The following is a 19,293-nucleotide window of genomic DNA, read 5'->3' as shown; positions in this document are numbered from 1 at the left end:
GGCACCTATGCAAAAATATGAAGGTTTAAAAATGAAGGTTTAAATATTTTCCTTCTTCACACAAAATCACAAAGGTCTGCAGACAGCACTGTGACTACTTCCTACTTCAGTTGGATGTTTAACACTAAGTTTAAAGAACTGCTTTCACACCTCACCATCTCAGGTTAAGATTTGCCTCCAATATTTGGAATATTACAGGAGAACATAAGGCCTTGACAGGGATTTTTAAAAAGAATCAAAGACCAGGTAGCTGTTTGCCCCCATTTTAGAGTTTAAAACTTAACATAATAAAAAACTTTGAAATTCCAGATTGATCTTAAAACTGGCTGTATACACTTCAGGTTAAACTCAGGGGTATGTAATTGGCCTCACTGCCCTGAAAGCTGGTACGACCCCCCTCCCCCTTCTGCAACCGAAACAGTAATTTGCACCCTGTTGCATGTACTGGGCTTGATTAGCAACTCTGGTGCCAAGATTAGTGCAAACCTCTGGCCTCTCAATTTAAATGAATAAGATTGTTAGAACTGATAGCTGGCTTTAATGATTTTGTCTCTTTGTAGATCTCAAAGAAGCTGCAGAGGCCTTGAGGGCGGGAAGACAAACCTCTCATTTTTCATGGCTATTACAGAGGGAAAAAATTTTAGACAAAAGTACTGTGAGAGTGCACAAGATTTTTACTGCTGTTGCCACAATTGAAGCTAACGCTGTGCAGCAGTGACATCTACTGGTAAAAAGGATGACTTACAAATACAATTTCAAATAGGTGGCAAAGTAATATTTTTTTTGTCTGAATAATAATTCAGCAGTGCCAAAACAGTGCAGAATATTTAATCGAATAGGGCTGTTTTCTGCATTTGTCCTTTAAGATAAGGGAGACCTTGAAAGGAGACAAGTCTAATGGACCATCTTACTAATAAATCACTGTCTTAGTTTTTATTGAGGATCACAAAAAAACAGTCAAAGAAAGAAAAGGAAGCACACCCTCTTTAAAATTCTAAGGTTTTATACATCAGGACAAGTGTGAGGACCTCTGTTAAAGAAGACGTTTTTGCAGCTTCCTGGAACATTCAGGAGTTCGTTAACACAGTGCCAAGGAGGAAAACAGCAGGAATGACTGACTCCATCAGTCTTATAGGGTTATAAGGTGATTTTCAAACTATTTGAAGTCCATCATTCTACAGTGAGAAAGATTATTCACACTTGAAGAACATTCAGAACAACTGCAAATGTTGCCAAGAGCAGACAGCTGAGCAAATTCACCCCAAGGTCAGACCATGCAATGCAACGAATGAAACGAAATAAAACTGCAAAAAAAAAAGAAAAATATCAAAGGCTACATCTCAGTTTCTACAGGCTTGCTCTCCCTGGTGGCCCTATACACATCTTAAGATATCCTTTCTTCATGAATTTGTTTATAACATACTGTACTATGTCCATCGTCTATGCCATGAGCCAAAATAGTTGTAACAACGAACCAATGTTTGGTCCTGTGCAGCTGCTCAGTGGCCATGAGAACAAAAAATGGTAAAATTAAGTATACTTAAAAAACACTTGATATTCAAGTGTGCCGTTGATGCTGTTGCTATCCTCTACTGCCCTGCAGTGCAAAGCACAAATAAAATGGAGAGGCTGTTGCGGCAAAATTAAATTAACACTGTTAGGTCCAGGGTTAGGTCTGATGCTAGCCTTATGCGCTTTAGAGAAATTTAAAAAGTGACATTTTTGGAATAAATGTCAATAGTTTTTGTGTGTCAGTTAGTGCCCTATGATTGCCAAGGCAAAAAGGATATATTGCAGTTGGGTTGCAGTTTAGAAGTTGCGATTATGATTTGTCAGAGGTATTTCTTTTAATATTCACAATATATCAAAAAATAGATTATTGGGTGTAGCAGTGAATTAGTTTCAATTAAAATTTTAAAAATTACATTTATATTTTCTATAACCTCCTAAGACCCGAACTCTTCCATGGCATGCATTTTGAATTTCTCTTTGATATTTGGGCTGATTGGGCATGATGAACGGAAAAACAAAGAATTACCAGATTTTTTTTTTTTTTACTTTATTTTTGTTTTTAAGAAAAATAAGAGCCATATGAGGATACTCGTTTAAAGTTTTGATAGAACAGTGGCAGTATAATGTCCTCGTAAGTGGATATCAGGCCCTTGTAGAGCAAAATTGAGTATTTTGGTCTAAATAACCCAAAATGTGATGTCCACATATGTGGACGCAGGGTCCTAGGCGGATAATAATTCCTTTTTTAAACAAGTAAGAAGTGTGAGTAATTATGCTATGAAGTGAAAGGCAGACGCCAGTGTTTACTAAAAAATGTAAGCTTGAGAAAGAACAGCTGCTATTTCATGGTGGGCCAGATGCACAGATGATATGATTAAGGACCTGCTCTCAATCACGTACCTCTCACTGTTCACACAGAGTCAGATCTCTATCTGTGCATGATACATATACCTGATTACCTCAACACAAAGACGGGAGCAATTTTGTTCAAACCTTTTTGTTGTGTTTGATGTTGGTGTTCTGTTGAGTGGGACGTTTCACTCAGCTTGTTCACTTATATTACTAAATACAGACTACGGTATTTTTTTTCTCCCGTCTCTCATGGTGCCTAGTCTTGTAGGTGGCATTGATTTTAATTGTCAGTGCTGAGATTTCTCTGACTGAAATTCTAGTCTCAGAACAATTTAAGTACTGAATAGATTTTTTTTATTTGATTTTGTTCATCTTAAAGTTAAAAAATGCAAGGTAATTAGTCTGTGACGTAACACAAAGGACACATTTTTCAATAGACAGAGTTCGAGAGTTCAGTAAATACTAGAACTTAGCATTTTTGCCCTTTGTCATTTGGAAGAAATAACTCTTTAGCAGAGCTTGTGTAACAAAGTATTTCAGCTAACACTGCATGTCACAGAGAACCACATCTGCTTCTTTGGGATGTTTTATATGTGCATGAAGGCTATTATGTATATGACAATATATGAGAAAAATGGAATATATGATTAAAAAAAATTTCATTCATATGCGAGTCAGTCCTATATGCTGCAGATATATGTCCCTTGATTACTTATTAGGGAAGTTCTGTTTTTTTTCTTTTTCACGCACAGCTTATATTTTCTAGTTTCTGCACCAGGAGCAGAACATGATATGTGACCAGTGGAGAGGCTCAAACTGTTTGCATGCAGTAAAAGAGGGGACAGTGAACCCAGCCTGCTCCTCTTTTCCTCTCCTCATGCGATCTCAGCACAGCCAATTATCAAGATGAACTTGCAATTGATCTTATTGCACAAAGGCCCACGGCAGTTAGCAAATCTTATTCTATTTCTTCATGCAGTCTGGAATATTTACTAAGAACACTTTTAATCCCTCAAGTCTGAAGCCTATTGATTACAGGAGGCAGATACGTTTCAGCAAAGACCACAATCAATAAACACAGCTGTGTGCGGACAGTATAAAAGTCTTTAATTGTTGATAATTCAATCAGAAAATTGTGGATTTGTTGCACAGAGGCAGTCACATTTTTTTAATCTTCAGCATCATTGATAGAATCGGTTTAGAAAGGAGTGATCAGTAAATATTATTTATGTGTGAAAGACAGACATGATAAATATCCCCTAAAATGTTTTTTAAGCATAGAACATCATTGAACAACCCAAGAACCTCACTTGAGAGAGAATCATAAAATTTTACAGTGGTCAAAACCATGAAGTGACATTGGTGGGGGGGTGGAGGGCTTTCTATGACTACTTCAGGTCTTTTCTAGTGTTGGAATAAATAAAATATTTAACAGCTACTCTGACTCCAGGTGGTGTCCAGAATTTTCAGCATCATTATACAACTAAACCGTAAGAATTTTATTTAATACACAAAAGGAATAGTATTACAGTTTGAAGAAAGGCATTTCATTCCTTTCTTGCTTGTATCAACAGACGTGTCCTTTTAAAACTTACTTTTGATGTTATGTGTTAAATGGTGACCTTTAAAGGTAGGCTGTTTCCCTGTTTCCAAAGTTTACGCTAAGCTAACAGGTTGCTGGTAGCTAGCTTTGATTAGCATTTGACGTCCATAGCAGTTCCTCCCCCAAAAAATCTTCTATAAGCACAGCCCACCCCTACTACATTCAACACGCTGTACTGCAGCAACTACAGCAGCATTTTAATGTAGAGGACATCAGACGGTTATATTCATCCACATTCTGCCCCCTTGTCCCTGTTAAGCTAACTGAATAGGGCAAAGGCAGTGACATTCATCATATACAGGAGGAACAACCATAAAGGGCAACGTGAGGCTGATTGAAGAGGGAGAGGCAGGCAGCACAACACGCTGTAAAAGCCAAAGGCCACCGGTGCGGTAGGGAAAAAATGTAGACATCAAAGAAAAGGGACAGCAAAAATGCAACGTCTCAGGTGGGTTTGCTGATCAAATTTGTGATCTGGCACTGTAGGCACACTTCAGCTCCTTTTATTATTCACCATTAACTACAAAGTACATGAAGCAGCTCTTTGTATCTGCAGTATAATCTGTCTCTACAACAGGTGAACAATGCACACACTGCAACAATGTGAGTAGACAAATGGCTCGCAAAAGACACTACACGAAATCCCTTGGTATCAGCTCGACTGATAACTGGCGATGCGCCACCCGCAATAAAAACTGATAAAACAGTAAACAGTAAGCTTGTGTGCTGGCAGGGTGAAACAAGTCCTCATTTTTAAGAGGCTGGTCAGTTGAGGCAGTCAGAGCTACACAGACAGGCGTATAAAGAGCTTTGTGTAGCTCAGACAGAACATCTCTTGAATCTCAAGTGTTTAAAGTTGGCCTATTTCCACCCTCCCCTAAAGTCTTGGTCAGTGGAAGATGTTGTACATTCATTAGAGGAGAGAACTGTCAAGAGTCTGGCTGACAAATGACCTTTGACCTTAATGCTCACCCAGCTGTAATGTGTTTTTTCTTTTCTGGGAACATCGTAGTGCTTGATGAGGTTTTACTGTTAAAGTATAAGGCTGATTATATTGTGTATTTTTTTCTCGAGGTCAACAAACTTCACAAATGGACCGATCCCAACAACGAATTGATCTACTAATGCACCATCTATTAGAATTCATTTGTTCCTGCAATGCCCAAATTCTTTAAAAAGAAATCTCTTAACAATATGGTGGAGAAACACATAGACTCTGCCTACACTTGATTATAAATTGCACCTTCTGGGATCAAATTACACACGGACAGTGATAAAGATAAAGAACAATCAATATCATGCAATCTGATCCACTTACTCAAAGCGCTTTCTGTGTTGGTTTGAGCCACATATTTATTGTAAGGTCAATGCTTTCATTTTCTGAATTGCCTAAAACAAGAAACAACCTGGAAAATTGTTATGAAGCATCGTCCTTGTTGCAGACAGAACATTTCCTTCATTTTGTCTCACAAATTACAATATCAATAGCCGGAATAACTCGTACACAAATATTAGTTCTCGTTCTCTTTGCTGACCTAAAGTAAATCTGGCACTTGAGTGGCAATGAAACATCTGTGTTCAACAGTAGCAAAGGCAGCTGGAGACACATGATTGTCACAGATTCGCAGATATAAAACAGCAACGTGTCGCTGTAGTCCAATCTTGATCCAATCGCCCGAGAAGCATTTTAGCATTAAGTGTGAACAGGGTCGCAGAGTTTATCTCAACCTTAGAGTGGACTGAGCAAAGCCTAAGTTAGACACAAGAATCTTTGATTTCTTTTTTTTTTTTCATTAGGACTTGTTGACAGTCTAAAAAAAATACAAAATAACACATTTCATATAAAGATAACAAAAAGCAAACAAACATAAAACAACTATGCTTATACAGTATAAAGTAGAATTATAATACATTCAATGGAGTTGCTACAACGGCAGTTTCACCAAAGAGAAAAGAATTCACTTTTTCGGGCGGCTGTCTCTATTCTTCACATTTTTTGGTTATTTTTGTTTTTCCTTTTTTTTTGCAAATGAATATGAAATATTAAGACATGTTTTTTTTCTCTTTTTTCAGTTGTGTGTAACATACATGGATGTTGTGAGATTTGAAGAAACTGTGTCAGTTCTACATCTGGAGCAAAATTATAAGAATTATGTGAATGAGCCACAAGCAGTGTATAAACAGGGGGAACAGGAAAATACAATCCTGCAGACAATTGAGAAGGACGCAAAGAGAGAGAGAGAGAGACGGGTGGACGGGGAGAGCTCCTCTAAGTATCATGACTCATATGCTGTGGTTACATAATCAGTCTGGGGCCAAGCTAAGTGATAACATCAGGTACGACCTGCCTGCTGCACTCGGGACATTTAGGAACATCATCTGTGAAACCCTCGACTTGACTCGTCGCTGTTATTAACATTTAGAGCCATTGTTAAAATCAGTGTCATTTCAGACTTTTCTGTTGCAGCAGCAGGACCCTGATTGCAATCAGCACTATTTTCAACAACACTGAGATGTTCCGTTATTATACGTTAACAGGAATGTGTTTGCTGCTTTTGTGTGTGTGTGTGTGTGTGTGTGTGTGTGTGTGTGTGTGTGTGTGTGTGTGTGTGTGTAACTCTGATTTATCTCTGTCTCTCTATAACTCTATCCCTGCCACACAATGAATCATTGATCAGTGATTATTATTGCAGAGGGCTGTTGGGAGTGTGTCAGCCCCCACCCAGTTATTTAGTAAGTTGGCTAGATCATCTGTCTCCTCCTGAGAAAGAGAAATTTCCAGTGAATTGACCGAGAAATCCAGATGACTGTCGATAAGTCCGGTGCCGCTGTCCACAGCTGCTAGTCCCAGATTGAGTGCTTTCCTAGTATTTGCAAAGTAAAGGGCGATGATACAGTCCACTTGCAGGCCTCTGATGTGCACCTCTGTTTCACTTTGCCACCCATTACTCTGTGAGGGAACATCCCCCCAGCCCTTGCAGGCCGTCCACATCTTCGTAGAGTATTAGTGCCTGAGACTTTATTCAGTCTGTGGTGGGGCAGAATCATAGGGCTTACATGCTCTTTGCTTGTAATGTGACTGTTTGTACGTAAATTAATATGCAGGATCCTGTCGAGATGAGAGAGAAAAATGGAGTCAGCGGCTTTCACATGAGTCTTTTGCACTGAATAAGCAATGTTAAAAGCCGAACAAAGAGGCTTCATATTTCAGGTACCTCTGTTGCGTTTCCTTGAATGGTTGCTAGTCTGCAAGAAGGAAGAAACAACTGAGTCAGTGTTCAGATATTTATAGGACAATTATTTGACAAAAAATTTTTTATTCTTCTCTGGTGTTTCTGTCTCACAGTCAAGGCTGTGTTGAAAAACACCCACACACTCCACACCCAGCAGTTTGAACATCTTGGCTTCAATAAAAACAAGAGCCAATACTTCTCATGCCAGAGGATACAAAACTGAATCAATCCATTATTATATTTAACCTCAATGAGCACAAGGACATGTATGCAAGAAGAAAGCCCTCAGGGCCGCAACACGCAAGAGCGATGTGAGTTTACTCTAATTCAGGAGGCACGGCAGTTTATCACTTATATTTCTCCATCAGAAAGTCCTTTACATACATAAAGATGTTTTACTTTGTAAACAGAGAAAATGAATAACATTTAAAATATGCACAAAAATGTGGCTCTCTGTAAAGCCCATGTTGATTAAAAATACAATTTTTGGACAGAATAATTGTCGTCAACTATATTTAACTTTGCAAATATCAGTACCCCGTTGGGTATAGCAAAGTAAATGTTTCTCATTAATATTCAGTAAAAATAAAGGTCAAATAAAACCGAAGACGCTGCTGGTGACGTGGTTCCACGTGGTGGCGGGGTTTCATGTGGTGAGATGCCTGAGAGGCTGCCAGATGTCGGCGGTATAACAGTTCACTGTTCGCCACACCGAGTTCTGCTTCTAAATGTGAGAGATTCATGTACGTAATGCGTGCTGCAGTTCACCTTTACGTGTAGCTTTGGACTGGCTGGCAGCTACAGTCGTTAGGTCTGCTGGCAGACCTACATACACACCACCATAGTTCCTGAGAGGAGAGCAGAGGAGAGGTTTTAAAGACCAAGTAGCAATTTAAAACCATAGATGGCATTGATTTTTGTTTTAGTGGATGTTTTTAATAGCATTACCAGTATCCCATCAAACTGACAGACCTCTAAATGAAATTCATTTATCATTTTATTCATTTATTTTTTGAGTTATTGTTCATTTACTTGTTTAGACCTTGCACTTTATTATGAGAATGCTGCAAAACAAACTATTTGACATTTTTGCGATAAAAAATTTAAAGTATATTTCATTTCAAGTATAGTCGTCTTAGCAAAGTGCACTCAAGGGCGCTACAAAGTACCTTCTTTTCTCATCTTCTGCTGAGGGATCTTCTGTCCTGATTGAGAGAATGGGCACAGGTCAGGTCGTATGGGAGCAGAGAGGAAATTTAAAAAAAATCACAAATATACAAAATAGAGAGAAAGTGCAAACATTGTTCTTTTGCTTAGCCTCAGAAATCTTCAGTATGCTGCTCAAGCCCTGTAGGGAATACTTCACTGTCAGGAACTTCTATAAACCAAACCACCAGTTTTATTTCAGGCCTGCTGAACAACAAACTTAAAGTGGTCTCAGGTTTGATGTGGTGGCTGATCATTAAGATCAAACATAGTAACAACATGAAGCCGATGTGAAGGTTTATTCACTGTGTGCACTATCCCTATGCAAGCCAAGCTCTATCACACTTTTCAGTTTTGTGAGTATATTATTCCATTAACAATGTGTCTTGCTCTGTGAGTGTGTGTGTTGGTGCATGTGTGCATGAGTGTGTGTGCATGAGCTTTTGTGTGGTAGTTTGCTGTGTAGTACAGACCTAGATACCTGTGATTAGCTTCACTGAGTCAATGCTTTACTGTCAGCTCTCATGGGTCCTGTGCTGGCTGTTCAGGTGGTTATGAAGGAGAATACACACACTTACACACACAAACTACAATAAAGCACAAACACACATACACAGTGTTTCCAGGAAATGCTTTGGAAAAAGCTGCCCCTCCCAAAGCTTTTTACTGTATTCTAGATAGCAAAGAAAAGTATATCTTCTGTATTTCAATTAGAATAAAAAAAATAAAAAAAAAACCCAAAAGAACAGAACACAAAACTATTTGTTGGCCAAAATCAATTAGTTTTAACCAAAAGTATATACAACAAAAGCAGAGTGGTTAGTCTGAAATTAAATATTTCTGTCACTGTCAACTGGGACAATCCACTTTTGGACCCACAGTAAATTTACGTTTAATTTTTGCAGTTAGCAAACTACGCAGGAGTATTAGGGCCACATTAGAGGGAAAAATCATTTTAAGAATAAAGTCTATAAGTCTATAATTCTATTTTGAATAAAAAGTCCAGATTACAGTTATTGTTTGACAACAAACTGCCAAATTTGCTATAAACCTCTACAAAATGCCTTGTGTAAATGACTTAATGAAACAAACTGATCAGCTGTCTTGTGATACAACGTACATCCTCTTTATTGCACAACGGTGTAACCAACCATACTTTACATTATGCTGCCTAAGATTTTGTTAACTGTTCATCTTTGACTGTAGGAGGAACCCACACAAAAACAGGGAGAACATGTGAAGTCAACACAAAAGGCTCCAGCCAGATGGCAGAGTCAATCTCAGGACCTTATTGTTGTGAGACAACATTGCTAACTACCACACCACTGTGGTGCCCAACTTCACATGTCACATGTAAATTTCCAAAGGTTGATTCTGTTCATCTGGACGTAGCATTTTCAGTGGGAGACACGTTTTGTCACTCATCCAAATGACTTCTTCAGTCTCAGCTGACTGCAGGGTTCCCTAATCTTATAAACAGTCAGCTGAGACTGAAGAAGTCACTTGGATGAGTGACAAAACATTTCTCCCACTGAAAACGCTACGTCCAGATGAACAGAATCAACCTTTAGAGATTTTCTTACCTGGATGATTGAGCATGCGTCAAGACACATGTAAATTAAAAATGATCTTTACTGTCAAATCCCTTGCATATTTACCATTGTTAAATGACCCTAAGTGTCAGTGTTAATATACAGCATTGAGGCATAAAGCTAATTTTGTACAGTGTAAAATTTGATGCAAACCTTCAAGGCCTGGAGCCTGCAGATGATGAGTTTTAGAAATACTTTAAATAATTAGAAAATGGCTTAAGTACTTACACATCTTTGGAGGCTTCTGCTGGCCCTGAGAACAGATGACAAGCCAGAAGTTAATTTCATTCCATTATAAAATGTACAAGTGGTCAAAGCGGGTGTGTTTTACCAAACTGATAATTAATTTCTTTGCATTTACAATCAGTGAACTGCACAGCAGGTTTTTAATCAACAGTCACTGAATGTGAACTACACACTCACTGAGCACTTTATTAGGAACACCTATGCACCAGCGTCATTCATACATCATTCTCCAATCTGTCAATCTTGCTCCAAGAGTGCAGTGCAATGTCTCAAGGGTAAAAATCCATGCACCCAATGTGCTACAATGACTTGATTCCTTTATGCTCCCAGTATATGTTCCCATAAAGTATGACAGAACACCACATCACAAACATTGTCTCACACTGGTCTCATGACGAGTCTGGTGGACCTGAGAGTATCTCAAGTAAGCAGATCTGCATTCAGCATAACACTGCTAATATGTCCAGTAGCACAAAGGGAGCATGAATGTGCAGCTGACGATTCTACAAGAGTGATGTAATGCAAATATGTCATTAGAGGAATCCACGCCACAAAGAATAGAGGCTGTTTTGTGAGCAAAACAAGGCCTTGCCCAGTATACTGGCTACTGTATTTTTAGATACTTCAATGTGCATAAACAATGCCTACACTACTTCTGTATCTGCCACACTTATCAGACTCGCCTTACAAAAATTCAACACTTTATTGGCTCCTTTAATTGCTAGGGTGACGAAAGTGAACCGTTAACTGGCAATATTTTCGGAAAGGTGTAGAGCAAACCCCTCCCAGTGTAATTATCACGTGCGGTTTCGACAAACATGAAATTCAACCAGGCATTACAATTGTTATTTGTTGAAACTGAATGAACTGTTAACCAAAACCACAACTTCTGCCAACTATATTCAAAATGCTTTTGTTGCTTAAACTCAAGTAAACACTGCTGACTACCTAACTGCAATTCCCCTCAGTCACAGCAGATGCATTTCCTGTACTGAGAAATGTTGCTGCTGAACAACAGGATGGACCCAATTTAGTGCACCCTGCAGTGACTAAGATACAGGATTTACAGAGACGTGGTCATTTTCGGAAATGCTTGAAAAAAATAACACACACACACATTCAACCCATATCCGTCCATTAAAATAAAAAGCTGCACGATACAGAAGGTACTTAGCTAGTGCAGTCTAAATTTTGCGAATGAGACAACCTTTTAAGGTAAAGAGACATTTTTATTTAAAGCCGTTATTTGTTATCAGATGCTTTTAATTTTTTCACTACATTTCAAAAGGTAATATTTGATATTCATTTCTAATGCCTTAGAACATTTTTCAGCAGCTAACATTTTACAGATCACACACTAAACCTTATACACAATGTACAACGTTTAAATACTGGGACAATAACATATATCCAGGAAATGATAGGATATCTCGGAAACACCTGGTTGGAAGTGTGTTAAATCTGGGATACAAGGATCAACTGATTAGAATCTGGTGCTCAAAGATCCTCACTCAACATATTTTTGACTTCCACTCAAATTCATATGCAAATTGTGACAAATAGAAATGCCTAATATGATCAAATAGAGGTGATGACCGGTGAACTTCTGTGACCTTATAATGTTCTGTAAAAATGCTTTTCTGGCCATTACTCAGCACCATAATTCAGCAACAGAAGATGTGATATTGGCCTTATTTCACATTTAGTTGGATACTGAATTGGTGACACTAATCTTTGGTGCTCACAATAATATTCACAACATCACTGCAAGCTGGTGTTTTATTTATTTACTTACTGAAATCTTTTTGTGGAGGTAGTTGCACACCTATAACTTTGGTCACTTAGTGACCAAAGTTATAGCTAATGCTGGATTTATTCATTCATTTTTTATAACTGCAAATACACAGCATGAACATTCCCAATTTAACAGCATTTACAGCCTATGTTTGAGATGTCTGTGATTCTCATAGCCTTTAAATGAGCTGTTCCAGAAACCAGTTTGGGATGATCTGAGCTTTGTGACATGGCACGTTAACAGGTTGATAAGAACCATCGTGATGACTTGATCTACAAAGAGGAACATATTGTAAAATAACTTTGGACATACAGTGTATGATGCCTCAGTTGCAGATACCCACTGAGCTCATCTCCATGCTGTTTGACTCTTTTATGGACCGAGAACACTTTGTGCTTTGCCAAACTGCAGGCAGTCAACTGAGCTTGATTTGAATTGTAATAACATCATAATGCATTCTGCAGGAGGATAATCAGACTTTTTTCTTGAATGTACAGTCGCACATGGACAACAGCGGTGGAACAAAAGCCTCAGTTGTGTCCTTCAATTGCTTTTTTCATGTTATACCTTATTTATAAGAGTAGAAATGTACCTTGAAAAGAACACCACAAGAATCACTTGCAATAGTAGAAAATTGGATAATCTACATTACACACAAATAGGCTAGAGCACATTTTATCCTCGTAGAGGGAATGCTGACATGACACAGGGCCTATTCAGTGGCCTGACAAAAGCTCATTCATATCCAAGGCAGCACATCAGGGTGCATAAGACTAGGGACAGGCAATGTGATATAGAACCACTAAAGCCGTCATTTTGAGTTTTGTAAGCAAAATAACAGCTGCACATCAGAGTTCTTAAACTTTATACCTGAAAATGTGCATTTGTAGGTTTGACGTTGTCCCTCACTAAAATCAAAGCAAAGCAAAGTTAATTTTATTGAACTTAATGATCTCTGTGATGAATACTTGCAGGCTAACTTTCCAGTTACAGGTATGTGTGTGTATATATGCAACTTATCACTAACAGAACAAATCATAGGGACAAAATAATTGTTCATCGATTGAAATGCTTTTATCTTTTTTTACAGAAGGCGAAACACTTGATTCTGACCTGGTGTCAGCCTCTATGGACAAATGAGTGCAGCCACTAGTCGAAATTTATCAGAGTGACAGGATGTCACATGCCCTTGACACTGTGCTGATCGCTGACCTCTAAGAGCAGAAAAAGTGGCTAGGGCCTGCCATGCAGAAACAAACACAGCTGCTGTCCTTCATAGATAAACAAACCACAGTTACAGTACACTCACACAACTGCCGAGATGCTGTTTGTGTACCTCAAGGTGGATCTCATTTAAAGCACAAAACAACACTGGACTGTGTTTCCCTGTAGCTTTCTGAGCTCTGTTAAAGCACCTGCTAAGTACTGATTAGGTACCTGCAAACACACACGCACATTTGCAGAAGCACAAACACACACCGTGCTTTAATAGGTAGTGGTGGGTGAGGTAATCCTGCAGATACTTCAGGAAAATAGTTACCTCAATTTGACTCTGGAGCCCAGAGATTTACTTCGCAAAACTTGAAACATGTCTAAAATCAGCCTAAATCGACTAAGAAAGGTGTTTTATGAGGAAAATAACAAACAGAAAAGCACGATAGCCCAGTGAGAGTTGGTAAAATCACGCGATACAGGATTTTTTTTTTCCATTCAAATATGTCCTCCAGGCTTTATGAATGAACCTGGCTGTTGATTAGGCATTTTTAGTGCCGCCTGCTTATAGGGCACAACAAACATCAGTCAAGCGGGAAGACAAAGATGGATGGATGTCAGTGAAATTGCTTGTCTTCCATCCTCAGCGAACCCTTTCAAACAAGCACTAAGATGCTGAGAGAGAAGCTGTTCACTTAGATGTTAACGCCACATTTATGGTGTCAGGAGCCGCGATCTGCATCAAAGCGGCGCATTCTTCAGATCCAGGTGCCTCAGACGAGGGAGATCCTTCATGATCGATCTGCCACCCATGGCTTCGAGAGACCACCCCCAAACAAACACACACACACATTCTTTTAAACGCAAGGGCAACCCCGACACACTTCATTGACATTCAAGACATCTTCTCCCATCGCTGCAAATACAGTGGCAACTCTTTCTTTCAAACCCCTCCAACCCCCTCGCCCACCTCATACACACACACGCTCACCCAGTATTGCACACACAAACAGATGTACACAGAGATTCCTGAAACACTCACCCCCTCCTGTGGTGCTGGTGGCTGAGGAATTGCCACAACCCATTTTGCATCGATGCAGCCACCGTCCAAGCTGAGCGGACACGTTTAATGAGTGGATGGACGGGGACGACAGGAGGGGAATGTACAACACACTGGGAGAAGAGGGGAAAGTGGGCAGGAGAGGTGACAGAGGCACAAAGGGAGGGAAGGTCAAAGGAAATGCCTAGCAGGGACCTCCATTGGTTGTATCCCCTCCCCTGTCTTCAACCCTTGCGCCTGCCTACTGCGATGCAATGAAGAGCTCAGAGTGAAGTGACAGCATGGCGAGAGAGGCTTTTATACACACACACCACACTCACTGACAAGAGAGAACGAGGGAGAGGGGGGAATGAGGGGAGAGAGAGAGAGAGAGAAAGATGCTTTACCCTCACATGATTTGCTCTTTTCCTCCACCCTGACAAGGTTGCCCGGGAAACCAGGGGAAAGGGGGCGGAGGGAGAGCCAACCAATAAGGAGCTTCCTTTATATATAAAGGTGTAAAAAAAAAAAAAAAACTGGAATACATTGAATGGCATCAATATATCAGCATGTTTGTGTGGCATACTGTAAAATTCCCAAAGTGCTCTGTGTATGCTAAAATATAGAGAAGCAATACTTGTGCTTTTTTTACAGAGGCGACGCACACGTTCATGCTCACTCGTGACCTAAAGTTTATATACTTGAGCTGCTGGCAATCAGTGAGAATGAGAATATGGAAAAACCTTGAACAGTGAACAAGTGGAACCACAAAGGGTCGTGCATAGGCCTCTTTATAGCCCCGAGTGATTCTCAGAACATCTCTGTTCTTCCTTTCACTCACGATGTATGCGCTTAAAATGCAAGAACAGTCACATGAGTAGAGTATGATGGCAAGAAGCATTACATTAGCACTCTGCACCAGTCAAACCAATTCACACTTTCTGTTAGCGGTGTTATCTATATTATAATGGGAGTCGAGATGTTTAAAATTCAAATGAGAAGTTCCCAGAGGAAAAAAAAGACATCATGAATTCCCTTTCTGTTTTATGCTAGATGGACTCATTTCCAAAGGCCTTTAAACAGGCCTGAGATGATTCTTATGTGTAGATGAATTGATGTGTGAGACTAATTTTATTCAAATTTCTCATATACAATTACAAGTGTCTAGAACAATAAGAAGACTTTGTGTGTGCACAATCCATTGCAATCTGAAGTAAAATACATAGTAAAAATGCTTTTTGGCCTCATGCTTGCTCTTTATGTGCGCTGTGGGAGGACTGATGACACTGCCATCTGTCAGTTCATTGTAAAACTGGCAGCTGGTTAGCTTAACACACTGACTGAAAACGGGAGGAAACAACTATATCCAAAGGTGGGCTGCAAAAATCAGCTTTGGACCTGATTCACCTCCTTACACAGCAAGAGCTGATAGCGTTTGTGAGAACACAGGGCGTAAGAGATCCTAGGGAAGTCAGCGGCCACTTGGAATGGTTTGCTGCTACCACAATGAAGGAGTGCAGAATGCCACGGAGCCCCCCCCCCCCCCCAACACACACACACACACACACACACACACACACACACACACACACACACACAGCAGCAGCAGCTTCCACCAGCTTGGATGTACTTCCAAGCTTAGCCACCCATAAGAATCATAAGAAAGTGACCTTGAGTGGTAAAGCATCTGCATGAAATTCACCACATCCAGTCTTTATGGCACACAAGAGCAGTGAACTGTCAGAAAAGGTCTCAACACAATCTGATCAAGAGATCATCATGGATGGTTGACCTTAGGCCATGTAAATAAGTAAGCATTGTATAGTTATATTGCAGTGTTCAAGATCAAAAGTCACAAAATAAGACATAACAATTAAAACAGTATAAACTGATTAAACTAATTAAAGGTGATTGTGGGCTGGTGGGTCCTAATCTCCTCTTGTCTTTAACTTAGATCTAGGTGCAGCCAGCAAGCTGATCTCAGAGACCTAGCAACTGCATGTGGATGATGTAGAAGACGGTTCGTAGAGTACGCTTGGGGAGTGTGATTGTGTGGTACAGCGTCTCTTTATGGCTGTCTCCACGTTGGTTGAGTGTGGAGTAAGTGCATATGAGAGCATGAGGGTGGGAATGGATGTTTGTATCTGTGTGTGCCTGTATGTCTGTGTCCATATGTCAGGTTGGGTATCAGACGCCACCTCTCTGAGGACATCTCAGGCCCTCCAAGGTTTGGAGGCCTATCTCCCCCCACCACTTCCCCTGACAGGGACGGACTCCCTCAGACAATCGGTGCGTTTGGTGGTTCTTTGTGTCCGGGGATGGGCGTCCAGGTAGCACACCGGCTCACTCCTTGGCGGCTGCTTATCGGGGCCTGGAGCCTGGGGGCTCGCTTGGGCCACTTCGGAGGTGGGGTTGCCCCCGGCCTCTCGGCCTGGGGCTCGGTCACTCAGGCACAGGCTGGCTGCCGGCAGAGCTCACGGGGCACGTCACTGCAACCCCCCCTGGCTTCTGCTCCGTGGCTGCTGAGTGACCCCTCATCTGGGACTCTCCTCAGCTCTTTCTGGGACAGTGGCACGGCTGCCCCTCTGTTGGTCTTCCTTGGTCTCTTGTGTTCTGGGGGCCTCTGGATGTCTGGAGTTTTGATCTCCTCCATACCTGCTTCATGCCCTGGAGGACGGGGCAGTGGCCCCCCACACCCTCTAGCAGATCATTACATGAAGGAACCTTTAAGAAACAAGCGCGTCCATGCTCACAGGTGTACACACGGGTGATCACACACACAAACTACACCCTTTTTGGCTCCTACCTCAAAGCACACTGTGCTGTTGATCTTACGTGCTGCACAATAATGTTTAATATTTAGTATTTACTGTCATATTTCCATATATCATTGTGATGTGTTTTATTGTATTACTCTCGTTTTCTTCTGCTTGTTTTCTTTTTTCTTTTCTCAAACAGGTGATCCAGGTGATCGATATATGTATTTTTTTTTTCTGCTTATTCTGTTGGTTTTTGTTTTTTGCCCTTCTCCCCTGTCCCTCTTCTCAATTGTTTTTCTTTCCCTCTTTCTTTCTCCCTTTTCTTTCCCCCAGTCAAGTCTGTCCCGTATTCAGCAAGTGAAAATAAAATAAAGAATAAAAGGTGAATCAAATGGACCATTACGGCAAAGCTGGGATGGTCAATTTGGTAAAGAAAATCCGTTGGGCATCTTTCTTCGCCTTTAGACAATAATTCTGATGGCAAAAGAGCCAAACGGGACAGGCAAAAAAAAAAAAAAAAAAGACTAATAAATCCAAATCCAGGACATCTGATTATGAAGCGCTCTAAATGTGATGACCAAAACTGAACCCTAAATTTTACCAGCATGAAGAAGATCAAATCGGCGTCACAATGGACCTTATAGAGGACCCGGTGAGTAGTTTCGTAGTAACATTGAGAACCGATTCAGGAATAATTTCCTCGGGCAAAGCAATAATGAATTACATTAATCGAAGTGTGAGAAACAAAAGAATAAACGGCCATTTCCAAATCACACTGAGACACAATATATGTGTCAATAAACGTGACACAATATATATTAACACCCAGGCGTTAGCTAAGCAATCTGCTTTCTTAACAGCTGTTTTAAATGTATATGAAAGGATCTGTATGACTAGTCTGTGGGATTATATGGTTACTGGGCAGAGGTATGAGTTGAAAGCAGAGGATCTTCTGGATAAAAATGTGTCAGTATTTCAAAAGATGTCTGTCATCCCCTTTATGTTTGCAGGAGAAGTTCTAAATGTTTTGGTGCTCGTCTGACTTTTGCTTTGGCACCTTGACAAGGTTTATAACTGCATTATCTGTGAGGAAGGTTGACAGAGGGATAGTGATCACATTTACCTCATGAACATCAGTGTAATTATTTTATATCAACAAGACTGAGATATTCTCAGTCTATTTTGCATTTACACTTTGTACTTAGCACTATTTAGGAACTGTTAGAAGGCTAACATGCTAAAATTAGTATGACTTAGTATGACTTTTAAGGTATGTTTTGACTAGGTGGGCTTTACTTTAGCCCTAGAAAAGCAAAAATTATTAACTGTACGCCAGATAATCAGTGGCAATGCAGCTTGCTCCTTTCAGGGTGGTCTTTGGTTAGCTGAATCATTCTTTCATTTAAAGAGGCTATCCAGACATTATGCATTGCTGTTTTACCAGACTTCAAGCATAGTTCATTATCAAAGTTAGAGCTGAAAAGCTACAGTGGGGCAAAAAAGTATTTAGTCAGCCACCGATTGTGCAAGTTCCCCCCCACTTAAAATGATGACAGAGGTCAGTAATTTGCACCAGAGGTACACTTCAACTGTGAGAGACAGAATGTGAAAAAAAAATCCATGAATTCACATGGTAGGATTTGTAAAGAATTTATTCGTAAATCAGGGTGGAAAATAAGTATTGGTCACCTCAAACAAGGAAAATCCCTGGCTCTCACAGACCTGTAACGTCTTCTGTAAGAAGCTTTTCTGTCCCCCACTCGTTACCTGTATGAATGGCACCTGTTTGACCTCATCATCTGTATAAAAGACACCTGTCCACAGCCTCAACCAGTCAGACTCCAAACTCCGCCATGGCCAAGACCAAAGAGCTTTCGAAGGACACCAGGAAAAGAATTGTAGACCTGCACCAGACTGGGAAGAGTGAATCTACAATAGGCAAGCAGCTTGGTGTGAAAAAATCAACTGTGGGAGCAATCATCAGAAAATGGAAGACATACAAGACCACTGATAATCTCCCTCGATCTGGGGCTCCACGCAAGATCTCATCCCGTGGGGTCAAAATGATCATGAGAACGGTGAGCAAAGATCCCAGAACCACACGGGGGGGACCTGGTGAATGACCTGCAGAGAGCTGGGACCAAAGTAACAAAGGTCACCATCAGTAACACACTACAACGGCAGGGAATCAAATCCCGCAGTGCCAGACGTGTTCCGCTGCTGAAGCCAGTGCATGTCCAGGCC

At 40.4% G+C, this 19,293-nt stretch overlaps 1 protein-coding gene across 2 annotated transcripts; it reads right to left on the bottom strand.

Moving 5' to 3' along the window:
• Nucleotides 1-3,452: 3,452 nt before the first annotated feature.
• On the bottom strand, nt 3,453-15,456 carry c25h12orf75 (chromosome 25 C12orf75 homolog). 2 transcript variants are annotated; one of them, XM_085167832.1, is made up of 6 exons: nt 14,294-14,939; nt 10,227-10,251; nt 8,370-8,405; nt 7,969-8,048; nt 7,183-7,213; nt 3,453-7,076 (listed from the first exon to the last, which is right to left on the bottom strand). In XM_085167832.1, exons 1-5 carry the CDS (start codon nt 14,334-14,336, stop codon nt 7,209-7,211), a joined length of 189 nt encoding a protein of 62 aa, XP_085023958.1. In that variant the 5' UTR covers nt 14,337-14,939; the 3' UTR covers nt 3,453-7,076; nt 7,183-7,208. The 2 variants fall into 2 exon arrangements, with proteins under 2 accessions (XP_085023958.1, XP_085023957.1); XM_085167831.1 differs by lacking the exons at nt 3,453-7,076; nt 7,183-7,213 and having other exon boundaries at nt 7,222-8,048; nt 14,294-15,456.
• Nucleotides 15,457-19,293: the final 3,837 nt, after the last annotated feature.

This window comes from Neolamprologus multifasciatus, chromosome 7, assembly GCF_963576455.1.
Source record: "Neolamprologus multifasciatus chromosome 7, fNeoMul1.2, whole genome shotgun sequence".
Taxonomy (NCBI): Eukaryota; Metazoa; Chordata; class Actinopteri; order Cichliformes; family Cichlidae; genus Neolamprologus; species Neolamprologus multifasciatus.
This window is presented reverse-complemented; position numbering and strand designations above follow the sequence as displayed.